We start from the raw sequence: 19504 nt of genomic DNA, 5'->3' as shown, positions 1-19504 counted from the left end.
AGAAATGTGACGTGGGTTACGTGAACTCAGGTCAATGACACCGTGCACTTCCCTCCCATGAGATTAGTGGTTTTATGGTTCTTCACTGTGCCTGCAGCTCTGGCATGGGAAAAAAAAGTGTATCTGTCTCTTCTGGTTGCATTCCAGCTGGGTTTCTAAGACTTGAGACTGTGGCTCTTTCATCTTCAAACACTTGGCTAAACTGCCCTCTCATAAAAGCCACTGAAGGATGTTGCTTGAAAAATACTTGCAGGTTTTTTTTCTTTGAAAGACATCCCTGGGAAAACCCTGGCTGATTCCATCTGGAGATGCAGCCCCATGGAAAGATCATGTGATAGAGGCCAAAAAGCACTTGGGCTTCTTTTTGCTGCTCCGTGTCTGTCCCTTTGTGGGGCATGGATGTGAAGTCCCCAGTGCAGCTGGGGAGCTGGAGCGGAGCAGCAGCAAGCTGTCCAGCATCCCCCAGCATGCAGGTGTCCAGCTCTGCACTTTTCCAAGGCACCGTGGCCAAAATGCCTGCGAGCAGTGTCTGACAATCCCATTTTCGGTAACGTCTGAACACACGAAGCCCTCTACACGCTCCTGAAATAACCTCAGTCGTGTTTCCAAGTTTGTACAAGGTACGTTTGCTACCAGCACAGACAAATGAAATCCTTCCTATAAACACATACCTTCAACTTGAGGGCAAACTCTGGTGCTCTGAACCAGCTGTGATGCTGCAGATGGGGGAAGCAAACAGCACACTGAAGATCTGTGTCTTTTTCTGTTCACTTTGCGGGTAGACGTCAGCAGCAGCTTCTGGCACTGGCTCTGCCTACAAGGACTAAGGAAGGACAAATATAGGGCAGTAAACAGCCGAGCTTGGCTATTCTCAAGTTGAAGGTTGCTCAGGATCTCTCCCCTACCTTCTCCTCTAGCTGTGTGTGAAGAGCTGGAAGGGGAAGAGGCACCTTTATTCTAGGTTTGTACTCGCTATCCTTTTGCAGCTAATTCTGTGATCTCTTCTAAAAATAGCCTGAAGCAGTGACAGTGGCGATTACTCGACACCCACACACAAGTGCTGTCCCTGTCCCTGTGAGGAGGATGCTGCCACAAGTACAGTCATTATTTGCCTGGGCAATAACCAAAGACACTTTGCAAAGGAGGAAATCCAGGAGTTCCTCAAAAGAGTTGGGAACTTCACAGCTGGTGGTGTGCGACTGCTGCAGTCTAATGCCTCCATCATCATCTCGCCTACTGTCATTGCACGTTAGGGTCTTTGGGCATGAAATGGGCACTGCAGAGGTAGGAGGGGATGTTTTGGGCCAGGCTGGCTGTGATCTGGTACTTTCTAGCTGCTTCTGTAGCTCCAACTCAGCTTCCTGCCGAGGACAGCTGGTGCATTTCACAACTTCTTGTGGATTCCCACCTTTCAAGAGCAATTGTGGAACACAAGTCCCTGCAAGCATCGTACCTCAGCATGTTTATCTGAGTATCTTGGAAATGCCTGCAAGATCCTACAGGTTGCATGGTCACAGGACTGGGTCTGTAGTCAGGGCCATCCCAACAGCATTCCAGCTCTGTGGCCATAAGGAATTCCAAACTAAACCCTCTCCTGTCAGCGAGCACAACCCTAGATTGCTCATGCCTGAATCCTTGCTTATCTGGATGTTCCCAGTGTGCCCCTACTGTAAAAGCTTTCAATCTGTCAGGCAATCCTGCCCACATCCCTAAAACCAGATTGCTATTCCAGCGCTGCATTGAGGACCTTTGGCAAAGATTGGTACAAGGATGGCTTGTTGTGGTGTTCATCTCTTTGCTGATGGTGTTTGACCCCGTTTAAATTTGATGTTGGCTTTAGGATAGCAGCAGCAGAGGTGGTGCAAGGTTTCAGTGCAACATCTGTGGGCTGCTGAACAGAAGAGCTGCTCTTTCACGTTGGTATTGGTGGTAGAGGAGCAGGACTGCTGCCCTGGCATCCTCTGCATTGCAGAGAGCTCAGGGTCTGCTTTCCTCTTGTTCTGTTGCCTTTGACACAGCCTGGGCTGATGCCAAGAGGAGCATCTCCTGTGATAGCCTTGGCTTAACCTCAGCTGCATCTCTGTGCAGGTCAGGAACAAAACAGGAGGTCTCTTGCTGTGCTCTCCAAAGCTGCTCTCCCCCAGGGGCTAATCAGCAGCGCTGTGCATTGGTCCCTAGGTGCTGAACCTTGTTCTCCTCTATGTTCTTTAGGTTTTAATTGTCAGGTAGGCTGAATATTGGTCATTGTTCAGCGACAGAGGGCTTGAATTCAGTGGAAAGAATGAAACCTCTCATAATAGGGGTTTTACAGCTTGCTCTGCAGCCAGCTTGGCTGAGAAGTGAGCTGGTGCTCCCTGAAGGTGCCAAGTGTGAGGAATTATGCATAGAAGTACAACACCCAATTAGTGAAATCACTTCATAATGAAGAGCAGAGGAGGGGATTTGCAGTGCTCCGTGTGCCCACTCTCTCTCTGGAGGTAGCTGAGGCTGGGAGTGCTGATCAGTTTGTTCTTGGGTGATAATAGTGTGCAATGAAAACTGGGGAGGTGAATAAATAACCACTTCCAGCTCTGCCTTGCGCCATAAAAGAGACCTTTGAGACTGGAGCAAGGCTTTGCTCTGCTGCACGTACAAGGTGTGAGGTGCTCCACCTGCTCAAGGCAGGAAACTGTAGTGGGAATGCAGTAAAGGGGAAGATATGGCTCTTTCCCAGATCTGTGTAGTTCCTGCTGATTTATCCTTGTGCCCTGATCATGTAAAGCTTGCAGAAAGGTCCTCCCCTGCAGTATCTTCAGCAAGGGAAGCTGTAGGCAGGAACCCTGGACATGGATATTTCTGGCTAGAGAAACACTGTTAATATCAGCGTGTGTTGTTCTGGGTGAGACACCCTGCTGTAATGCTCTAGTGATGACAAAGTACGCTTACAGTCACAGCTCTGGATGGTAATTCTTTGGGATGAGTTGGAGGAGACAGGGTTGTAGCCATCTACCTGTGATAGCTCTGTGCCAGTCCTCTCTGTGGTTCAACAGCAGTCGGCTGCTGCTAGAAATAAGGCTGATTCTTGGCTTTGCTGCACTCCTCCTGTGAAGAGCCCAGCTCTTCACTCCCACCTGCAAACTGGATGTATCTGGAGCAGCTTTCCTGCAGGCTGGACTTCACCGCTGGTGAGGAATCCTGCTCAGACCTCTACTCATGAACTGGGAATTCTTCAGGATGTAAGAGAGGAAGGCTTTGTGCTGCTCCATCGTGGCATAGTGCGTTGGTGCTTGCTCATAGCTCTGCTTTCCAACAGTACATCTCTCTCCTTCACACAGACCTTGCGCTGTGTGTCTTGCTGCAGGCTGCACCGACTGGCAGAACATCCACTGACAGTTGTCCTGTCTTCCCTGGAGCTGCATCACTAAACACGTGAACCTGGCTGCAGGTTGAGTGCACGACAGAAAACACATCCAGTGGTGTGATCCTCACCAGTGTTGGACATCACTCTAATCACAGCCTCTTAACATGAAGGGGTTTAAACCAAACAAGTGACATTCTCTGCTTTGAACCGTGTTTGCGCAGCTGCTGCTGTTTTCTCCAAGAACTGGAAAGCTGTTGAATATGGGAAGAAACAGGTACCTCAACAAATCCCTCTGTGCCCATTGCCCCTCTTCTGTTGCTTCCAGCCAAGAGCACTCTGGCCAGAGCACAGGTATCTGTGCAGGACCTGGGATAACCTGATGGGAGTAGAACATCTCAAGCACGGCATGGTGCTGCCTGGAAATCTGCCTTCCCCTGCGCGCCGCAGGGGCTGAGCTGCAGCTATTGCCCCTCTTAACGTTCAGCTTTTTCAGCCTGGCAGCAGTAAAGCTCTTAGTTTGAACTGGCTGCTCCGTTGTGTCAGTTGAAGTAATGAAGTGGGTTTGTTTTTGAAGTAAAGCCTGACAGCTGCCTGGCTCCTTCCTGCCAGAGCGTGTGCTCCTCGTCCTTGGCAAGGCCGGGCTCTGGTTAACAGCAAGCTGCTGAGCTCTTCAAACAATAACAAATAAATGCCTGTTTGAGGAGCAGAGGCTCTGATGAGCTGCAGACTGTAATGAATAATTGAAGAGGGGTCAGTTTACAGGACTAGACACGAGGAATGCAGCAGTCTGCAGAGCTAGTGCTCCAACAGCCCTCACGCATGGAGCGCCGACCCATCGAAAACGCTCCGGATTCTCCTCTTCCATTTCCATCCCCCTCGTGGGTTCATAGAAACTGCCTTGAGCTCTGTCTCCAGAAAGCCTCTGCTATTGAAGAAAAGAAAAATAAACCTTTTGCTGTGTGCTGTACTGGGGGAAACCTGTGTCATCCATCTCCCCATCAGAGTTAAAGGAGCTCCTGAGCCTGCAGGAAGGCGAGGGACCCTCCTGCCAGCCTTGGCCAGGCTTCCTGTGCTGGGGATGCAGAGGGCATGGGATTGCTGGAGCCAAGTTCCTTGTGGACCCAGGAGGAAGCAAGGCTTCTCTCTGCCTGAAAGGTGGATGGAGATGGACTGCTGGGGATGGGGTGAAGGCAGCTCCCTCTGTGCAAGGGATAGGAGCAGAGAGCTGGCGCCAAAGAGGACCCCAGAGAGCTCAAACTTAAGAACTTGCTCACATTTGGTTTTTGAAGGGGTCAGAGCGGGCTTCAGTCTCTGGACTGTGCGTCCCTATGGCTGGGTTCACTGGGGGGTCACTGGCTCTGTGCCTGGCTGAGATGCTGCTCTGGGACTCTCCCTGCACACACAGGCAGTCTGTCTGGAGGCTTTACAAGCTTTACAAGTCTCAGCTTTAGTTGGAAGCTGAAGCCTGGTTTTAATAGGAGCCTTCCAGTAAATTCCTTCCAGAGCTTCAGGTGAGGCTGCAATAACTTTCCCCCCTCCCTGGTTGCACTGTGCTGCCTGCCAGGGGCTGCCACTGGGCTGGGGTCTGTCCCAGGAGGATAGTCCCAGCTATCCTCTAAGCCCTCCTGCCTTGCCCGGAGCACTTCTTTGCGCTTAGGAAGAGCCACTGGCTCTGTGCCTGGGGCTGCCTCCACAGCGGGGAGGCACAGGCATTGCCTCCCAGGAGCTCATCTCATTGAAACATGCTCTGAGGCAGAAAGGGTTTCCCAAGTGCAGCGTGAAATCCAGGTCCTTCCCTTGCCAGTCCTGGAGAGTGCAGCTGGGAAACGTCATCCCTTTGGTTATGGAAAACGAGGGAATTTATCCCTCATTTGTACTTGAAACCTCAGCCTCAGCGTTGCTGCTGGTGTGGCTCTGGGAATACCGAGCGGACTGTGAACGCAATCTTCCTGTGCTCCTGAAAGCACTCTGAGCTGTGGTGTATTGATTTCCTCGCCACCAGAGAGGTGTATTTAGCTGGATGGCTTGGGCTGGTGTGGGTATAGAGCAGGAATATGCTGTGTCTGCTTATAGAGGGGGGAGGTGATGGCCTTCAGGGTCACTTCTTTTGTGCAGCAGCGCCGGGGTCTCCACTGAACAGAGCAGGGGGTAAAAAGCTCCTTAAAATAGCATTTATTGTATCTTAGGGGGACAGGCCAAAACGTGGCATTCCCAGTGCTCACGGTGATTGTGGTTCCCGTACTGTGATGTTTGGGAAGGGGATGGATAGTGATCCTCCCAGTCCCATCCCTGGCACACAGGGGATGTGCCAATGGCAGAGCTGAGCTGCAGAGGGGCTTTTTCCAAGCATTAATGAAGGCACTCATCCTGTACGCTGTCACTGGGGTGCTGGTAACACATGGGTCGGGATGTGCTTGAAGGCGAGGTTTTTCCCTCTTAACACTGCTATAGTTCAGAGCCACCATAAAAATGTGATGATCACTTTTCGTTCCCTATATCTCGGACTTGTGGCCTTCCCAAAGGATTGGGAGAGCTGGGTTCTCCCAGCATGCACATACCAAAGCCTGGTAGGTACCAAGTAAAGGCTTTCCCAAAGTCCTGAGACCACTTTTCATGTGTCTCGCAACGAGAAAACCACCAGCAGCATGTGTGCTGTGGGAGGAGTATGGAATTCCTGCGTTCCTGCAATATAGTTTCCACATCCCACGATAACTCCAGGGGCCACAAACAAGTTCTTGTTGTGAAACCAGCGTTGTATTTTATGATTCAGTTAGAGTGTTTATCTTCTATACTGGAAGTAGCAAAACTGCATCGTGCACAGAGGAAGGACAGTGCTTTAATGCTTGGTCCTAAGGTTATTCTTCACTTAGAAGAGCCTGGGTTGGGGTCTTCTGGTTTTACCACCATCAAAGCATCAGTTGATCGGCATTTGCTGAGCGTGAACCTTTCCTCCTTGCTGGGGAATACGTGTGGGGCTGTGGGAAGGGGGGGCACTATCCTTTGCACTTTCTAAATAGAGAATTTATCCTGTAAAAGCTGCATAAGTCAGTAGTTCCTTATCTCCTGGCAGTTAAAGGAGTTTTCCTCTCTGGCATCTCATTTCCCTGGGTGCAAAGTCCTCCACAGCAGGCTGCAGCGGCGCCTGAGAGCTATTGGAAAGTCTCAGAGGGGTTTGGGAGCATCTTTTGCCTGAGCTTGTATTTTGAGGCCAGACTGCTCATTGTCAGCTGATCCTGGCCAGCCGTGGCCTGTAGTGCCTGGAAAGGGTGGAGAGATTTAATTTAATGGGTTTGTTTAAAAGAAACTTTCAGGATCTGGTGCCAGATTGCTCCTGGAGAGAGCCAGGAGCAGGGAAGAGACCAGGGGGTGCCTGTGCCTGAGCCGCTCAGCTCTCTCCATCCCAAAAGGGACCTGAGCCCTCTGGCACAAAGCAGGTATTTGGGTGCTCCTGGTGAAATGAGTGGGTTACTGAGCAGCTCAAAAAGGGTGTTGTGAAGCAGAAGGACTTGCCTTGCCAGGGGAACTGTGCTGTGTGAGCCCACCTCTGCCTTCTTCAGCCTCATGCTTTGCTTTAGGAAACATTTCATCCCTTCATCCCTCGATCCCCCCTGGTTTAGAGCTGCTGAATCTTCCCCCAGAGGCATTTATGAAATAGGGGCTATTTATGAAACGGGTCCTTTTGGCTCTTACCCCCCAGTTTTAGAACAGAAACAACGTTTTGGGTATTAAAGATGCTCCGAGTGCCACCTGCTGGAGTGTGCTCGGGGGGAGCGGTGGCTGGGCAGGCAGCCTGGCAGGGTGCCCTGGGCTCTCATCCCCTTTGGGGTGACACAGCCCATCCCATGGCTGCACGCACCGTCCGTGGTGTCCCACCACACACTGCCGGGAAGTCCTGTGCTCTGTTACTGGAATTCCAGGATTTGCAGCCTCCCAGATTTTGCAGTGTGTCCTCCCTGTGTCCACCTCTGTGGGAGATGATGTGTGTCCCCCTCTGACATACAAGAGAAGTGAACTTGCTGGTAAGAAAAGGAGCCCAGAAAAAGCATAAAAGGGTGGAACTGCTCCATCTGAACACCAAACAGGGTAAAGCTGCACCACCCTGGGCTGAGTTTTCCCTTTTTAGGGATTTGCTTGTAACCCCCATTGCGGAGAGCCAAGGTCACTGCTCGGAGTGGCAGCAAAGTCCTTCCCAAGGGTCACCAGATTAATTGGACACTGAGCATTTGGCTGCCTCTGTGAGGAATCGCCCCGAGGAAGATGGCAGGGTGCCTCTGGGATGCTCTGAGCCTAAGGCTTTTGTTTTAAGCCATATAGAGGAAGGTTCCTGGTGTTTTCCGTGCCAGGATGGAGCTGGTCATTCCCTTCTCCCAGCTGCCTTGCCCCGTATGTGCATGAAGGTAGAGATGAGCAGGATTTCTAGACACCAGCGTTCCCAACGCCCTCACTGTGCAGAGCTCTGACTCTGTGACCTGGGTTTCTGCCCCCTCCCTCGGTTTGGGTTTGTTTTGTTTTTCAGGAGACCAATCAAACAGTCCTCGGAGATGGTGCAGGGTGAAACGTGCCTCCTCCTACCGCAGCACTGCTCCCTCTCAGTAATCCCTTCCTGCAAACCACAAGCAGCAAAGCTCCTGCCAGGAATCCGCCCCCATCCTTATCCACTTATTGGGAAGTTCCAGTTGCTGGAGTCTCCGGTGCTCCTTCGCTGTGTTTGTAGAAGTGACTTTATCCAAGACTTCCATCTTCAAAGCCACCCTGCGGAGGGCCCTGGCTGCCTCCCCAGGCTTTGGTCTGTCAAACAGCAAATGCCCTTATTCAGCTCAGTTTAGTTTAAAGGACTAATGAAGCCGCCTCCTTCCCTGCACATCCTCTTGGATTGCTCTAAGAATCTCCTTCTTCTTTTAAGCTTTGTCTGTGACCCCACACGTTTGTGCCGTCCTGTTTTTCCCTTCTGCAAAAGCTGTTGCTGATTCTCTGATGTCTCGTAGGGGCACAGGCTCACCTCTTCCCTCTATCTGCCACCTGATTTTATAACACCCCCCCAAGGACTGAATTCTTCTTCAGCTTTTCCTGCTCTGAGTGTGGTTGGAAGTGGCTGAAGAGCTCAAGTGAGAGGTCTCGTGTTTTCTCCTCGACCTTTTGCAGGCGCAGGCATGCAGGTACTATGTAAAAGTAACCCTGTCTGATAGAATGCAATAAAAGGGTGGTCAGCCCTTCACTTTGAGCAGGCAGCCCTGCAGTAATGCTGAATCAGTGATGTTTGGGATGATGCTGGAGTTGGAAAACCAGAGCCCGCAAGGTTTTGTACCTGGAAGGGAGGGCAGCAGTGGGGCAACAGGAGCTGTATGGCCCAGGGAACATGGGCTGAGCTGGAACCTGTTGGAACACGTGCAGGAGAACAGGACAGAGTCTTCTCTTGGGCAAAGAGGTTTTTAAATCTGCTTAAGGTTTCAAATTATTACTGTTTTCTTTAATTGTGTGTGCTGTGTGTAAGCATGAGAGATGGCTTTGGTGTTTCATCTTTGAATACAACCTTGATACTGTGATGTCCACTGAATTAGATGGATGAAACTTGAATTCTCCCAGGTGTTTGAGTTTTTTAACTTCAGCAATTGAATGAAATTGGTGCAATGTCACAAAATGCTTTGCTTGGCTGGACTTCTGTGTTCAACTTCTCTTCTAAGCTGTAGCGAGCGGCAGGCCAGGAAACAGCTTCTTTCCTGAACACAGAGGAGCAGCACTGCTTATTCTGACCCAGCTCTTGCTCTCCCCTCCCAGCAGAGCCCCAGGAGTGGTGTTGGGCTGACGTGGTGCAGGATGTGCACGTAGCACAGGTCCAAAGTGACATTTCTGAGCTCCTGGGGGGTAGGTGGCATCGCTGCTTCACCTTCCTGGAACAAAGCAAGTTCAAATCTGCAGCTGCTGATGTGACCATCTCGTTGCTGTGGGTACCACTTCCTCTCGTGTCAAAATGGCTCTGCCTCAACCCCAGCTCCCTTCTCTCCATCCTGACTCCCTAAACAGGTCCAGCCTGTCCTCGGTGCTGGCTGGTGGGGTCTGTTTAGATGCAGGTACCACAAGCTGAAGCCCTTTGCTTTGCCAGGCTGTGCAGTGTCTCTGCTCAGGGATGAGTGGTGCTGCTCAGGGACAAGTGTCCCATGGGATTTCTCAGGCTGGAGCCAAGTCTGGGGGCTCCCAGGAGCACTGAAGGTGATCCACCAAAGTGCAGGGAAAAGTTCTGGCCAGTTCTTTGGTTGCAAATGGGACCAACCATCAGCATTACCCAAATAAGGCCTCTGCAGGAGGCAGGCAGTGGCTGGGGAGGTTTCTTTGCTTTGTTTGTTCCCCTTTTTGGGAAGTACCACTCTAAAAAAGAAGTTCCAGACAGAGCCTTTGCCTCTGCTCTTGACAACAGCAAACATCACACTCGTTTCCTCTGCAAAGCAGCATCATCTCTTGTTTCCTGTGTATTTCCAGCTCCCTCCAGAGCAGGAGTTGCTGCCCTGCAGGGAGGTTGTTGCTCTGGAGTAGGCTGCATAAAATAACTCGATGCAGAGTTCAGGAGTGTGAAGCTCCGTGAGCCTGGCACCAGGAGCAGCCTGTGCTGGAGGGTCTGCAAGGTCTTGTTCACCCTGTGCTTCCTCAGCAGCTCAAACCTCTGCTGAGACATCCCTTTGGTCCAGCACGGGGGCACCGCTCCTGCTTTGGGGGCGCATTGATGTGACAGCAGCTGCCTCCCTTCAGGCTGCAGCTCTTCACACCATCACCTTCCTGGTTACGAAACCCTGATCCTTCCCTCCCCAATGCTGTTCCCAGTGCTCCGTGGGGTGTAACTGCATCCTGGCAGGAGGCAAAAGCCTGGTTGCTCTGATTTAAATCTATAAGGCTGGGAAGTGTCTTGATTTATGGAGCCAGTGTTTGGACTTGCTGGAGCGTAGTCCTGCAGTCTTGTCTGCTGACACAGAATTGGATTACAGCGTCTTGAAACCTTTTGGATCTGGCACCGCTGGATTTGGGATTGTTTTTCCATGTGCCAGTGACAGCAGGTCATGCAGAGTTTACAGCTGAGACTTGGCACTTCAATGCCAGCATCTGGCACAGTGCAGCCCATCGTCTCACTACTCCCAGGACCCATGGCTATGAGAACAGAATTGGCAAAACCACTTCTGTCACCAACTTTTTGCTTCTCAAAAATACAGACTAAGACCTAGAAATGACTTAATTCTGCCCTAAAGGCACCAAGCTCAGGCGAGGTGTGTAAGGTCACTGCAAGAGTGACGAAGGAAGGCTCTTAGCCCACGTGTTGCTGGCCCTTAGACCCACAACTTGCTTGCTGGTGTGCAGCTGCGTGCACCGCAGCTTCCTGTGGTTTATGCTTCTTGCTTTAGATTTATCGTCTAATACTGGGATTGTTATCTGCTTGTTTGGTTCTGGTCCCTTCTCTTGGGAGCAGAGGCAGGGAGGCAGTGAAGGTTTGCACTTCTGCAGCATCCATTCCCTCCGTGGCTGTTAACTGTATCTGAAGCAAAGAGCTGATGGCTTCTGCTTGTGACCCAGACTGGTTTATGGTCTCTAGGTTTAGCAAAGGGGCTGTGACTTTTTTAAGGTGCAGAGTAGGGAGAGCTGAAGGGATTCTGTAAAACAGCAACGGAGCTTGCAGGGAGACTAGTGAAACACTGGGTAACTTCTGAAACCATGTAGGGCATCTGTTTTGCATAGATGAAATGCAGATGGCCTCTTGACGGGAACTGGGAGTAAGCACATGGCTCACTCTTTTCCTTGCAAACAGAAACTGGGAGAGAACTGGTTCAGAACCATAGGGCTGAAACCTTCCTTCCTTCTCCACTGCCTGACTCAGCCACTTCCCATCTCCTTCCCGCTCCAGCCCTAGTAAGTCATCCCTTGATGTGTAAGAGCAGGGTGCAGAGCAGTGGTGCAGTGCAGGACCCCAGAGCAAGCAGGCAGGATTGTGCAACCCTCCCATAAGACGTCAGTGTGCAAACCTCACGTGGCGCCTTGCAGCACCATCCTGAAGACCTGGTACAGCAGATGACCAAGTGTCAACTCAGACATGGGGCAGGAACAAACCAGGGGAGGATGCAGAAACTGCCTCCTTCTGGCCTTTCCCCTGGGGACCTGCAATTTGGCTGATCCTACAGGGAGAGCATTTGTGCTGGACTCAGCATTCGTGCTGCTCAGAGCAGGGGCAGCGTAACTTTGGGGAAGAAAAGCTACAGAGACTCTCAGTTGTTGCTGCCTCGTGTAGTGACTGAAATTGTTCTTTCTATGCCTGTTTTCCTGTCTGTGACACAGGGGACTATACTGATCCTCTTGAAAAGCCTGCTGGATTTGCTGATGGAAAGAGCCATGCTAAGCACCCGTAAAGCCATCCAGTGTTTTCATTTGGCTGCTGGTATTGTGCAGCCATCACCACACAATGCAATTTCCCCATACGAAACCACAGTTTCCTTTCAGCAAAATACTCCCAAAATACATCCCAGTGACGTAACTACTACACCCAGGGTTCTCATGCTGCTCTGGGTGCTGCACAGTGCTCTAAGTCCAGAAGCCAGCTTGCAAAGTATGGGAGAATAGCAGCCTAAAGCTTTGGAGATGCTGAGGCTCCTCTTTCGCAGCAAGCCAAGGATCCAGGAGGCAAGTGTCTATCTGCTCTGCTGCAGCACGTGCTCTGTCTCTTCTGCAGGACACAAGAAGTTGGTGAATCTCCTGACCTCAGAGAGCCAGACCTTATCCAGGTTTAATTAGTGACTTCTCTTTCTGGAAAAGGCATTTCTGATGGTAACATTGCTTTCTAAGAAGTGTCTTTCTTAGGTGCTGCCAGAATTTGGGATTGTTTTGGGACCAGAGCATGTGTTGAAGCAACAGAAATTAAAACAGCTTCTGGTTAGTTGTTGATGAATAGGAAGCGAAATGCCAAAAGCATAATCTGTTTCTAGCTCTTGCAGGTTGTTTTTTTTCCCCTTGCATTTCGATGTGACTGTCTCAAGCAGCAAAGTGACAAAACGCGAGCAAAAACAAACCTGTCTCTTGGCTTCTGGCTTGTAAAATCCTTCCTCCAAAAGGGGGAAAGTAGGAAAGAGGACTCGTATTTTGAACTTGGTGTTGGAAAAAACCCCAACAGACGTATGTATGTCGCCAGCTCTGATCCAGGATGACTAAGCCATCTGTGCAGTTCAGAGGCGGCATCGGGAGGTTCAGAAGTTGTCTCCTCCTCTGACTCGAGCAACCTGCTGCTCTCAGAGCTGGTGGTGGCTGGGGGTGTCCTGTTATTGCCCAGGAGCAGCAAATACCATTTCCCAGTGGTGCAGGAATCGGTGTAAAACAGCCTCCCCCAAGGCTGTGGGTGCCAGAAGGCGGCTGGTAGCTCACAGGAGCAGTGTCTTGGGGACGGTGGACGTGCAGAGAAGTGCCTGATCCATCCCCATCCAAGGCAGGGGTTGGTGCCTGCTGGCTGGAGCTGGTTTCCCCATGGGTGGATGTGATCCCCAAGGAGTGGAGGGAGACCACAGAGGTTTTTGCCATCACTTTTGGGTGCTCAGGAAGGGGTTTAGTTGTGGTTTCGGTAGATGGGGGCATCCGCTTCCCACGGGGCAGCCACCTTCGCCCAGACCCAAAGAGATCTTGGCTGCTCCTCCACAACAAGAGCAGAGCGATGGAGGGGAGGAAGGGGAAGAGGTGCCTGCAGGGCCCCGTCCGATCTGATTCAGTCCTTCTGGAGCTGAAAATCAGTTAGTTCTTAACTCTGATCTCGCTGTTTTCCCTTCCTTCAAGACTTGCTGCTTCTCCTCTCGCCTCTCCATAGCTCCTGTCCTACTTTCAGGTCACTCTGTGCCCACCAGTTGACGTTGCTGGCGCCGAAGAGCCCTGCCAGCACCGTGAGAGCTCGAGTCTCTCTTAGATCCCCTCTGTGTGCAGTCACATGAGTTTTATCTCATCTGCAGCCAAAGACTTGAGCCTTGCAGAGGAAATGTTTCAAATCTGATTTGATTGGGGGGGGGTGTGATTTTTCTATTCAAACTTAGCTTGTTATCTAAAAACCAAGTGAACAAGTACCTAGATGTGATAGCAAATCCATGTACCTTCATTAACATACAGCAGGCTTGGGGACTGGCCTTGCAAAAACTTACTACTTCCTGTAAGTCTGAGGTTTTTGGGAAGAAGGAGCCATATCTTAGCTGAGAAGCAATTCTTTTCTGAGCTCCCCTTAAATACTTCTGCATGTCTCCCTATAAAGGTTCACAGAATTGCATCTGGCCCCAGAGGCAGCATAAACTGACATTTCTAATGTTGTTAAGGGACCTGTTGGAGCAGTGGGGCTGGCCCTGCCCTGCCCTCAAGAGATGTGGTGACTTTGGGTATTTGAACATGTTCCTCCTGGTTGCTTTAGGAACACTGAGCGTGACCCTTGTGCCTAAAGGCACAAGAAACCTGGAGAGGGGCTTTTGATAAGGGTCTGTAGGGACAGGCCAAGGGGGAATGGCTTTAACCTGCCAGAGGGGAGGTTGAGATGAGCTCTGAGGCAGAAGCTCTTCCCTGTGAGGGTGCTGAGGCGCTGGCACAGGGTGCCCAGAGAAGCTGTGGCTGCCCCATCCCTGGCAGTGTTCAAGGCCAGGTTGGACACAGGGGCTTGGAGCAACCTGCTCTAGTGGAAGGTGTCCCTGCCCGTGCCAGGGTTGGAGCTGGATGAGCTTTAAGGTCCCTTCAACACAAACCAGTTGGGATTCTGTGCCTAATCATCCTGCCAGAAATTAATTCTCTGTCCTTGGCTGAGGTGCTGATTCTTGGGGAACTCGTGTCATCAAGTCCCACCTCCGTGTCCTTCTCCACTGCCTGTCAGAGTTTACCAAAGCCTTTAACACCACAGCTCAGAACTGCATCCCGGGGAGCACTGTCTGCTGGGCCGATGCCACCAGTGACTGTAAACAGCTCCCCTGCTCTTGTTTGCTTAGCGGAGTATCATGGCCCCTCTGTGCTGATGCTCATTTATTGTCCTGCAGGCAAAATCAGACATCACTTGGATAGAGAAGGACCTTGTGGACTCCGCAGACAAGGTAAGAGCCTGCTATAGATGCACACCTTGAGGAGACTCACGCATTTAATCTGCACTTTCTCCCATGACGGGTTGTCCCACGTATGCGAGGGCATGAGTAGAGCCTCTCTGCAGACCTCATCTCGGCTAGGTGGGACTGCTAACACAGAAAGCAGCTATTACTCACTTGCTCAGATGACGTCCTGGACTTGACTTTATCCTCCTCCTCCTCCTTCCTCCCCACAGCAAACTCCTTTCCATGCTGTCATTTATGTCTCCTGTGGCTTTCTGATCTTGTCAGCTTGCTGGGGCGGGCGCTCCAGCCTTTGCGTTGCCTGGAGGTACAGTGGGGTTTTTTGATGGCTTTTCTGAGGCTCCTCTCCCCACGCTGATAACACAACATGCAACGCTCTCTTGGTCGAGACAAGAGCTATCAGATCTTGCTAGGCCCATGTGCAGAGAGCTGCATCTCCTGCACGGCCTCACCGAGCAAGGTGAAGCCTCCTGGGAAGCGGTGATGCTCACCTCTGGATGGTACGTTGTGGGCACGGTTTCTGCTTCACTGGGCCTGTGGCAGGACGAAGGAGGTGTCAGTATGAACAGTTCTATGCTGCTCTCTGGCACCTACTCCCAGTTCCCTTGCTTTGGACCTCATCAGCTATTGAGGTTCCCTCTGTGGAGCTGGGACCAGCTGCCTTGCTGGTTTTAAGTAATTTCTTTCTTTCGTTATTGGCTCTCAGAGCATGTTATGGGGGTGGAGAGGGCAAGACAGTCATAAGTAGCCTCCTGAGTCCAAAGCAGATCCTCTTTTCATACTCTGCACTCTGGAGATACTCAGAAGTCAGCGCTGGCATCGGGTTATTTCTAATTGCAAAGGTGTGTGGGTGTCTTTTTATTCATTTCAAGGGGTTTCTTTCTTACCCACACCCTCTGGGGTCTTGCTGCAGAAAACATCTGCTTGTCCTTGCCCAATGGAAAGGTCAAAGAGGGACAGGCTTGGAGGAGGAAGGAGGCAAATCAAGAGATCTGAATACCCCCTCTCTGTCCTGCTAATACATCCGAGCAGCAGTGCGGGCAGAAGATGTCTGCATCAGAAATGCCCTTAAAAATACCTTGCATGGAACTTCCCAGGGTGGCTCTTAGATACCTCCAGCATCCACAGCAAGGACTCTTGTGCAGCATAAAGCAAATGAAGGACTAGATGCAAATCCTAGTGATGCCAGAGGGCTCGATCCACCATCCTGTGACAGTGTGAGAGCAGAGCTCTGCAGCTTCCTGAGGTGGCGTTAGACTTCTGCGAGAGGTCTCAGGAGTTAATTTTTTCTTCCTTTTTAAAGAGCAAGTGGCTTCTCAGAATGTTCCCCTGTTACGGAAATACCCCCAAGAGCTCACAGGCTGCCGTGTGATTCGTGTAGCACTACATGAAGTCACTTTAACTAAACCACATACATTTTCTGTCAGCGTCTTTGTCACCCAAACGCGAACGAGGAGCTCCGAGATTACTCTTTTATTTAAAAGCAAAAGCAAAATCAACCAAAAGCCCCAACCACAAGTGCTGCTGCTGGGGAGTGGGAGCACGAACCATCGCTTGTCTCCACTGCGCATCTGCTGCTTGGGCTTTACCCACCTGCATCAGCTCCATCCGGCACCGCGAGCGTGGGGCGGCCGCAGCCTCCCCGGGAGCTCCCGGGGGCGGCGGTGAGCGGCGCCGGGCCATGCTGATGGGGATGGGAGGATGGAGAGGGACCCCAAACTGCCTCGCATCTGCGCCTTCCTCACGCTCTGGCTGCAGAGGAAGCACCGAGCCAAGCCCTACAGCCTGCAGCTGCCTGCCCCCAGCCAGCTCTCCAGCCCGGTCAGTACTGCTGCCAGCTTGCTTTGCTTCACTGGGTGTCCCTGGTTGCTCATCCAGCTGGGTTGATGCTGCAGGTGGATATTTGGAGCAGTTTGGGATAGTTTGGTTTTTCTGTCTTCTGGGATAGTTTGTTTAATGGTGCCATTGGAAGGAATGTATCTTAGTGCAAGTAAAGCCTGTTTGTGCTGCAGCTTGGTGGCACACGGGTGCTTTTGTGCTGGAGACTTATTCCGGTGTGCTGCTAAACAGGCTGTAGGAGCTGGTCTCCAGCTTACTGTTGAATTGTGACTTACTGGATCAGTCCATGGGAGGAAACCTCCCTTGTGTCAGCAAGATGCCAAATGGCATCTCAAAGCTTTTCTCAACAACATCTTGGCTGATGCCACTCGTGGTCTCATCGGTACATATGTGTGTGTTTGCTGATGTGGCTGCCTGGCAGGCTGCGTGTGCAGATCTCTGCCTGCCTTCAGATACAGCTTGAGCTGCTGAAACTTGCAGTTAAACACACTGGGTCTTGCTATTGGCCAAGGGGAAGAATTCCCACAGTCGCTCTGCAGCTCCTGAAGAGCCTGTGGCAGGAGGATGGGACAAGATGTGCTGGAGCGGATGGAAGAGTTCATCTTAAATGTTCCTCTTGGCATAGGTGTGCGATGCTACAGGGTGAAACGTGGTTGTACGAGTGCTGATGCTGTGGAGACCTGGTTTCTCTCTAGTGTTTTCATGGAGATGGGGGGGGAAAGAGCCGACAGCTTCCACTGGTCCCATCCCTGGGTCTCTCCCTGCTGAGGGATCGTTCCCTGGAGAGCTGAACAGGACGGACTAGCAGGAGGAGGCCTCTTGGCTGACTCCTGCTCAGACTCTTAGCTAGAACTGGGAAGCTTTTCCTCACCAGCAGCTGTCTGCCATGGACTAAGCCTCCAAACTAAACCAGAAGCGTGAGGTGGCTGGTTTAAGCTGGGAGATCACATAGAACATGAACTTGTTGTTACACGGATTATAAGATCTTTCTTGTCTGTGATCACTGAGGGCAGCAAAAGGCAGGATAACACAGGGGAGCTCCTGCCCCCTGCCCTCTCTCCGTGCTCAGGCTGTACGTGCTGCATTGCTGAGAGCGAGGGCTTCTCTGCTAAGTCTTAGTGTCTGAATAATGCAGGACCTTGAGAGAGCAAAGCTACCAACATGGAAACAGAGGCACTGCTTAATCTAGAGAAGAGCCAAGCGTGGGAGCGGGAAGGGAAGGGTGCTCAGTGCAGGTAGGCAACCACATCCGCGGGTGCTTGCAGGGCCACCCTCCCCAAGAAGGTGCTGGGCTGGGGTGCAGAGGAGAGGCAGGGCCTGAAACTTGGTTCCTGTTGTTTTCAAAAGCTGCTTTGGTTAGATGGGTTCCAGACCAAGCAGCTGAATCGTTTCAGAAAACAAAGCATAACTTTTCTTCCACCAACGTTGCAAGGGGAAAAACTAAACAGAAGTTCCAGTTTCTGGCAGCCTCTGATGGCCGCATCTGCCCTAGGGTCAGACAGCAACAGTTTAACGTCCTTTGGAAAGTAATTGCTGGCCTTCAAGGCCAAATAGTGACCAGACCACATATAACACTGGATAATGTGGGACTGAAGTGCTAAGAAGCCCGGACTTGCCCTTACAAGACATACAGCCACAAGGGATTTCTGGCCTGAGTAAGATTCGTGTCTGTAGAAGTGGGGAGTTGAGTCCAGCACGCCCCGTGGGCTCTCCCTGTGGTCAGCGGGGAGAGGGGCTGGAACTGGTGAAGCTCTGAGGAAATCTAAGTCAGGAGATACTGGCTCAGTGTGACCCGGAGGAGTAGAGGGAAAGGTGCAGCTGGAAGACAAGTAGTATAAAAAGTCTCTTCTATATATATATATTTATCTATATATCTATATCTGGGCTACAAACAGAAAGCAGCACAAAGTGTTTCTGATGAGCTGAACGTTGGGCTTTATGCAGCAGGATATGGACAGGGTTTGCTGGGGAAAAGAGGTGTTCCAGCATCACCCTGGGGTCTGTGGCTGTGCTTGTGTGCTGGCCCAGCTTCGCTGGTGAGTTTATTCTAGATCCTGCTGATTAAATCTCTTTTTCTTCTTTATTTTTTTTAAATAAAAGAATGTGTTTTCAACAAAACATGTGCCAGAGACCTTGGCTTCCCCTCAATCTTCTTGAAGGCTTGAGTCTGTTAAAGCATCATCTGTATGTGCTGAAGATGCACTAAGACTTATGTTGCAGAGTTGCTCAGATTGCTGAGCAGATGGGCTCCAACATGTCTGATTTTTGCCAGCCCTGGCCGTGTTTTGACAACAGTGCCGTATTTTTGTGTTGTGGGATTTTTTAGTGGCATAAACACTCCTGTTTTTGCTACCAGTGCCTTAAAAAGGAAGGTGCTTTTCAAGCACCCTTCTGAAATGCAGTTCAAAGCAGTGCAACGCCTGTGGCGTGAGGAGCGGAGCCTTTGGGGAGAGCGCAGGGTATGCAGCAAGGCTGCCTGGGATGAGCCTACCAGTGACTCAGTTATTCCAGATGTTGAAGCCAGGAGATACCTGTGACAAGCACCAACTTCCATGGTTCTCTCAGATGTGGTTCCTGTGAGCCTGTAGCTACGATCCGTGTTCCTTACTCCGATAAGGTTTGCTTTCCCATGTTCAGGAATATATTCCCAGTAAGCTTGTCCCCTCGTTTTCAGGGCGAAGGTGTTGTGAAAGAAATCAACATCACACACCATGTGAAGGAAGGCTCTGAGAAAGCAGATCCTTCGCAGTTTGAACTCCTGAAGGTGCTGGGACAGGGCTCTTTTGGCAAGGTGAGTTCACTTCTTCCTTTGTGTCACACCATGTAAATGATTTCGATGACAAAAGGGACTGTCCCCAATGAAACCACTTTACTGATTCCCACGAGATCATAAGAATCTGACTGGTGGGCAAATGGTTGCTTCTAACCTGAAAGGCAATTGTAGTGATGCCTTCTCATGAGACCAGCCTGGATGTCCAAAGCTCCCCTGTAATTCTTTGGGTGATCATGAGGAAAGGAGTGTCCTGCCTGTGGATGCAGGTGTCACACGGGGCAGAAGCACCTCCTGCAGCTCTCTAAAGACTGCCAAGCTGTTGGTTGAATTGAGGACTTGGAGGACTCGGGCATGTTCCTCTCTTCTCAGAAATCATGCTGTGTGCAGGACTGGTTTTGGCCCCTGGTTATGGTCCAGTTTCCCTTCTGTGAAGGGAGAAGGAAGTAGCCTGTAACTTGTATCTGTGTCAAT

General features: G+C 51.0%; 1 protein-coding gene across 5 annotated transcripts in view; it reads left to right on the top strand.

Annotated features, from left to right (window-relative positions):
• The window catches only part of RPS6KA1 (ribosomal protein S6 kinase A1), a 39424-nt gene that overhangs the window by 7589 nt on the left and 12331 nt on the right, over positions 1 to 19504 (top strand). For 2 of the 5 annotated variants that reach the window (XM_030505211.1, XM_030505213.1), the window contains 2 exons: positions 14356 to 14409; positions 18935 to 19051. In XM_030505211.1, coding sequence (XP_030361071.1) covers positions 14356 to 14409; positions 18935 to 19051 — 171 coding nt within the window. Of the gene's footprint in view, positions 1 to 11888; positions 11993 to 14355; positions 14410 to 16107; positions 16243 to 18934; positions 19052 to 19504 lie in introns of those variants that run through there. The other 3 variants (XM_030505215.1, XM_030505212.1, XM_030505214.1) reach the window with 3 other exon arrangements.

The sequence above is a fragment of the Strigops habroptila genome, chromosome 12, assembly GCF_004027225.2.
Source record: "Strigops habroptila isolate Jane chromosome 12, bStrHab1.2.pri, whole genome shotgun sequence".
In the NCBI taxonomy this organism is placed as follows: Eukaryota; Metazoa; Chordata; class Aves; order Psittaciformes; family Psittacidae; genus Strigops; species Strigops habroptila.
The sequence above is the reverse complement of the archived record's forward strand: the minus strand, read 5'-3'. Positions and strand labels throughout refer to the sequence as shown.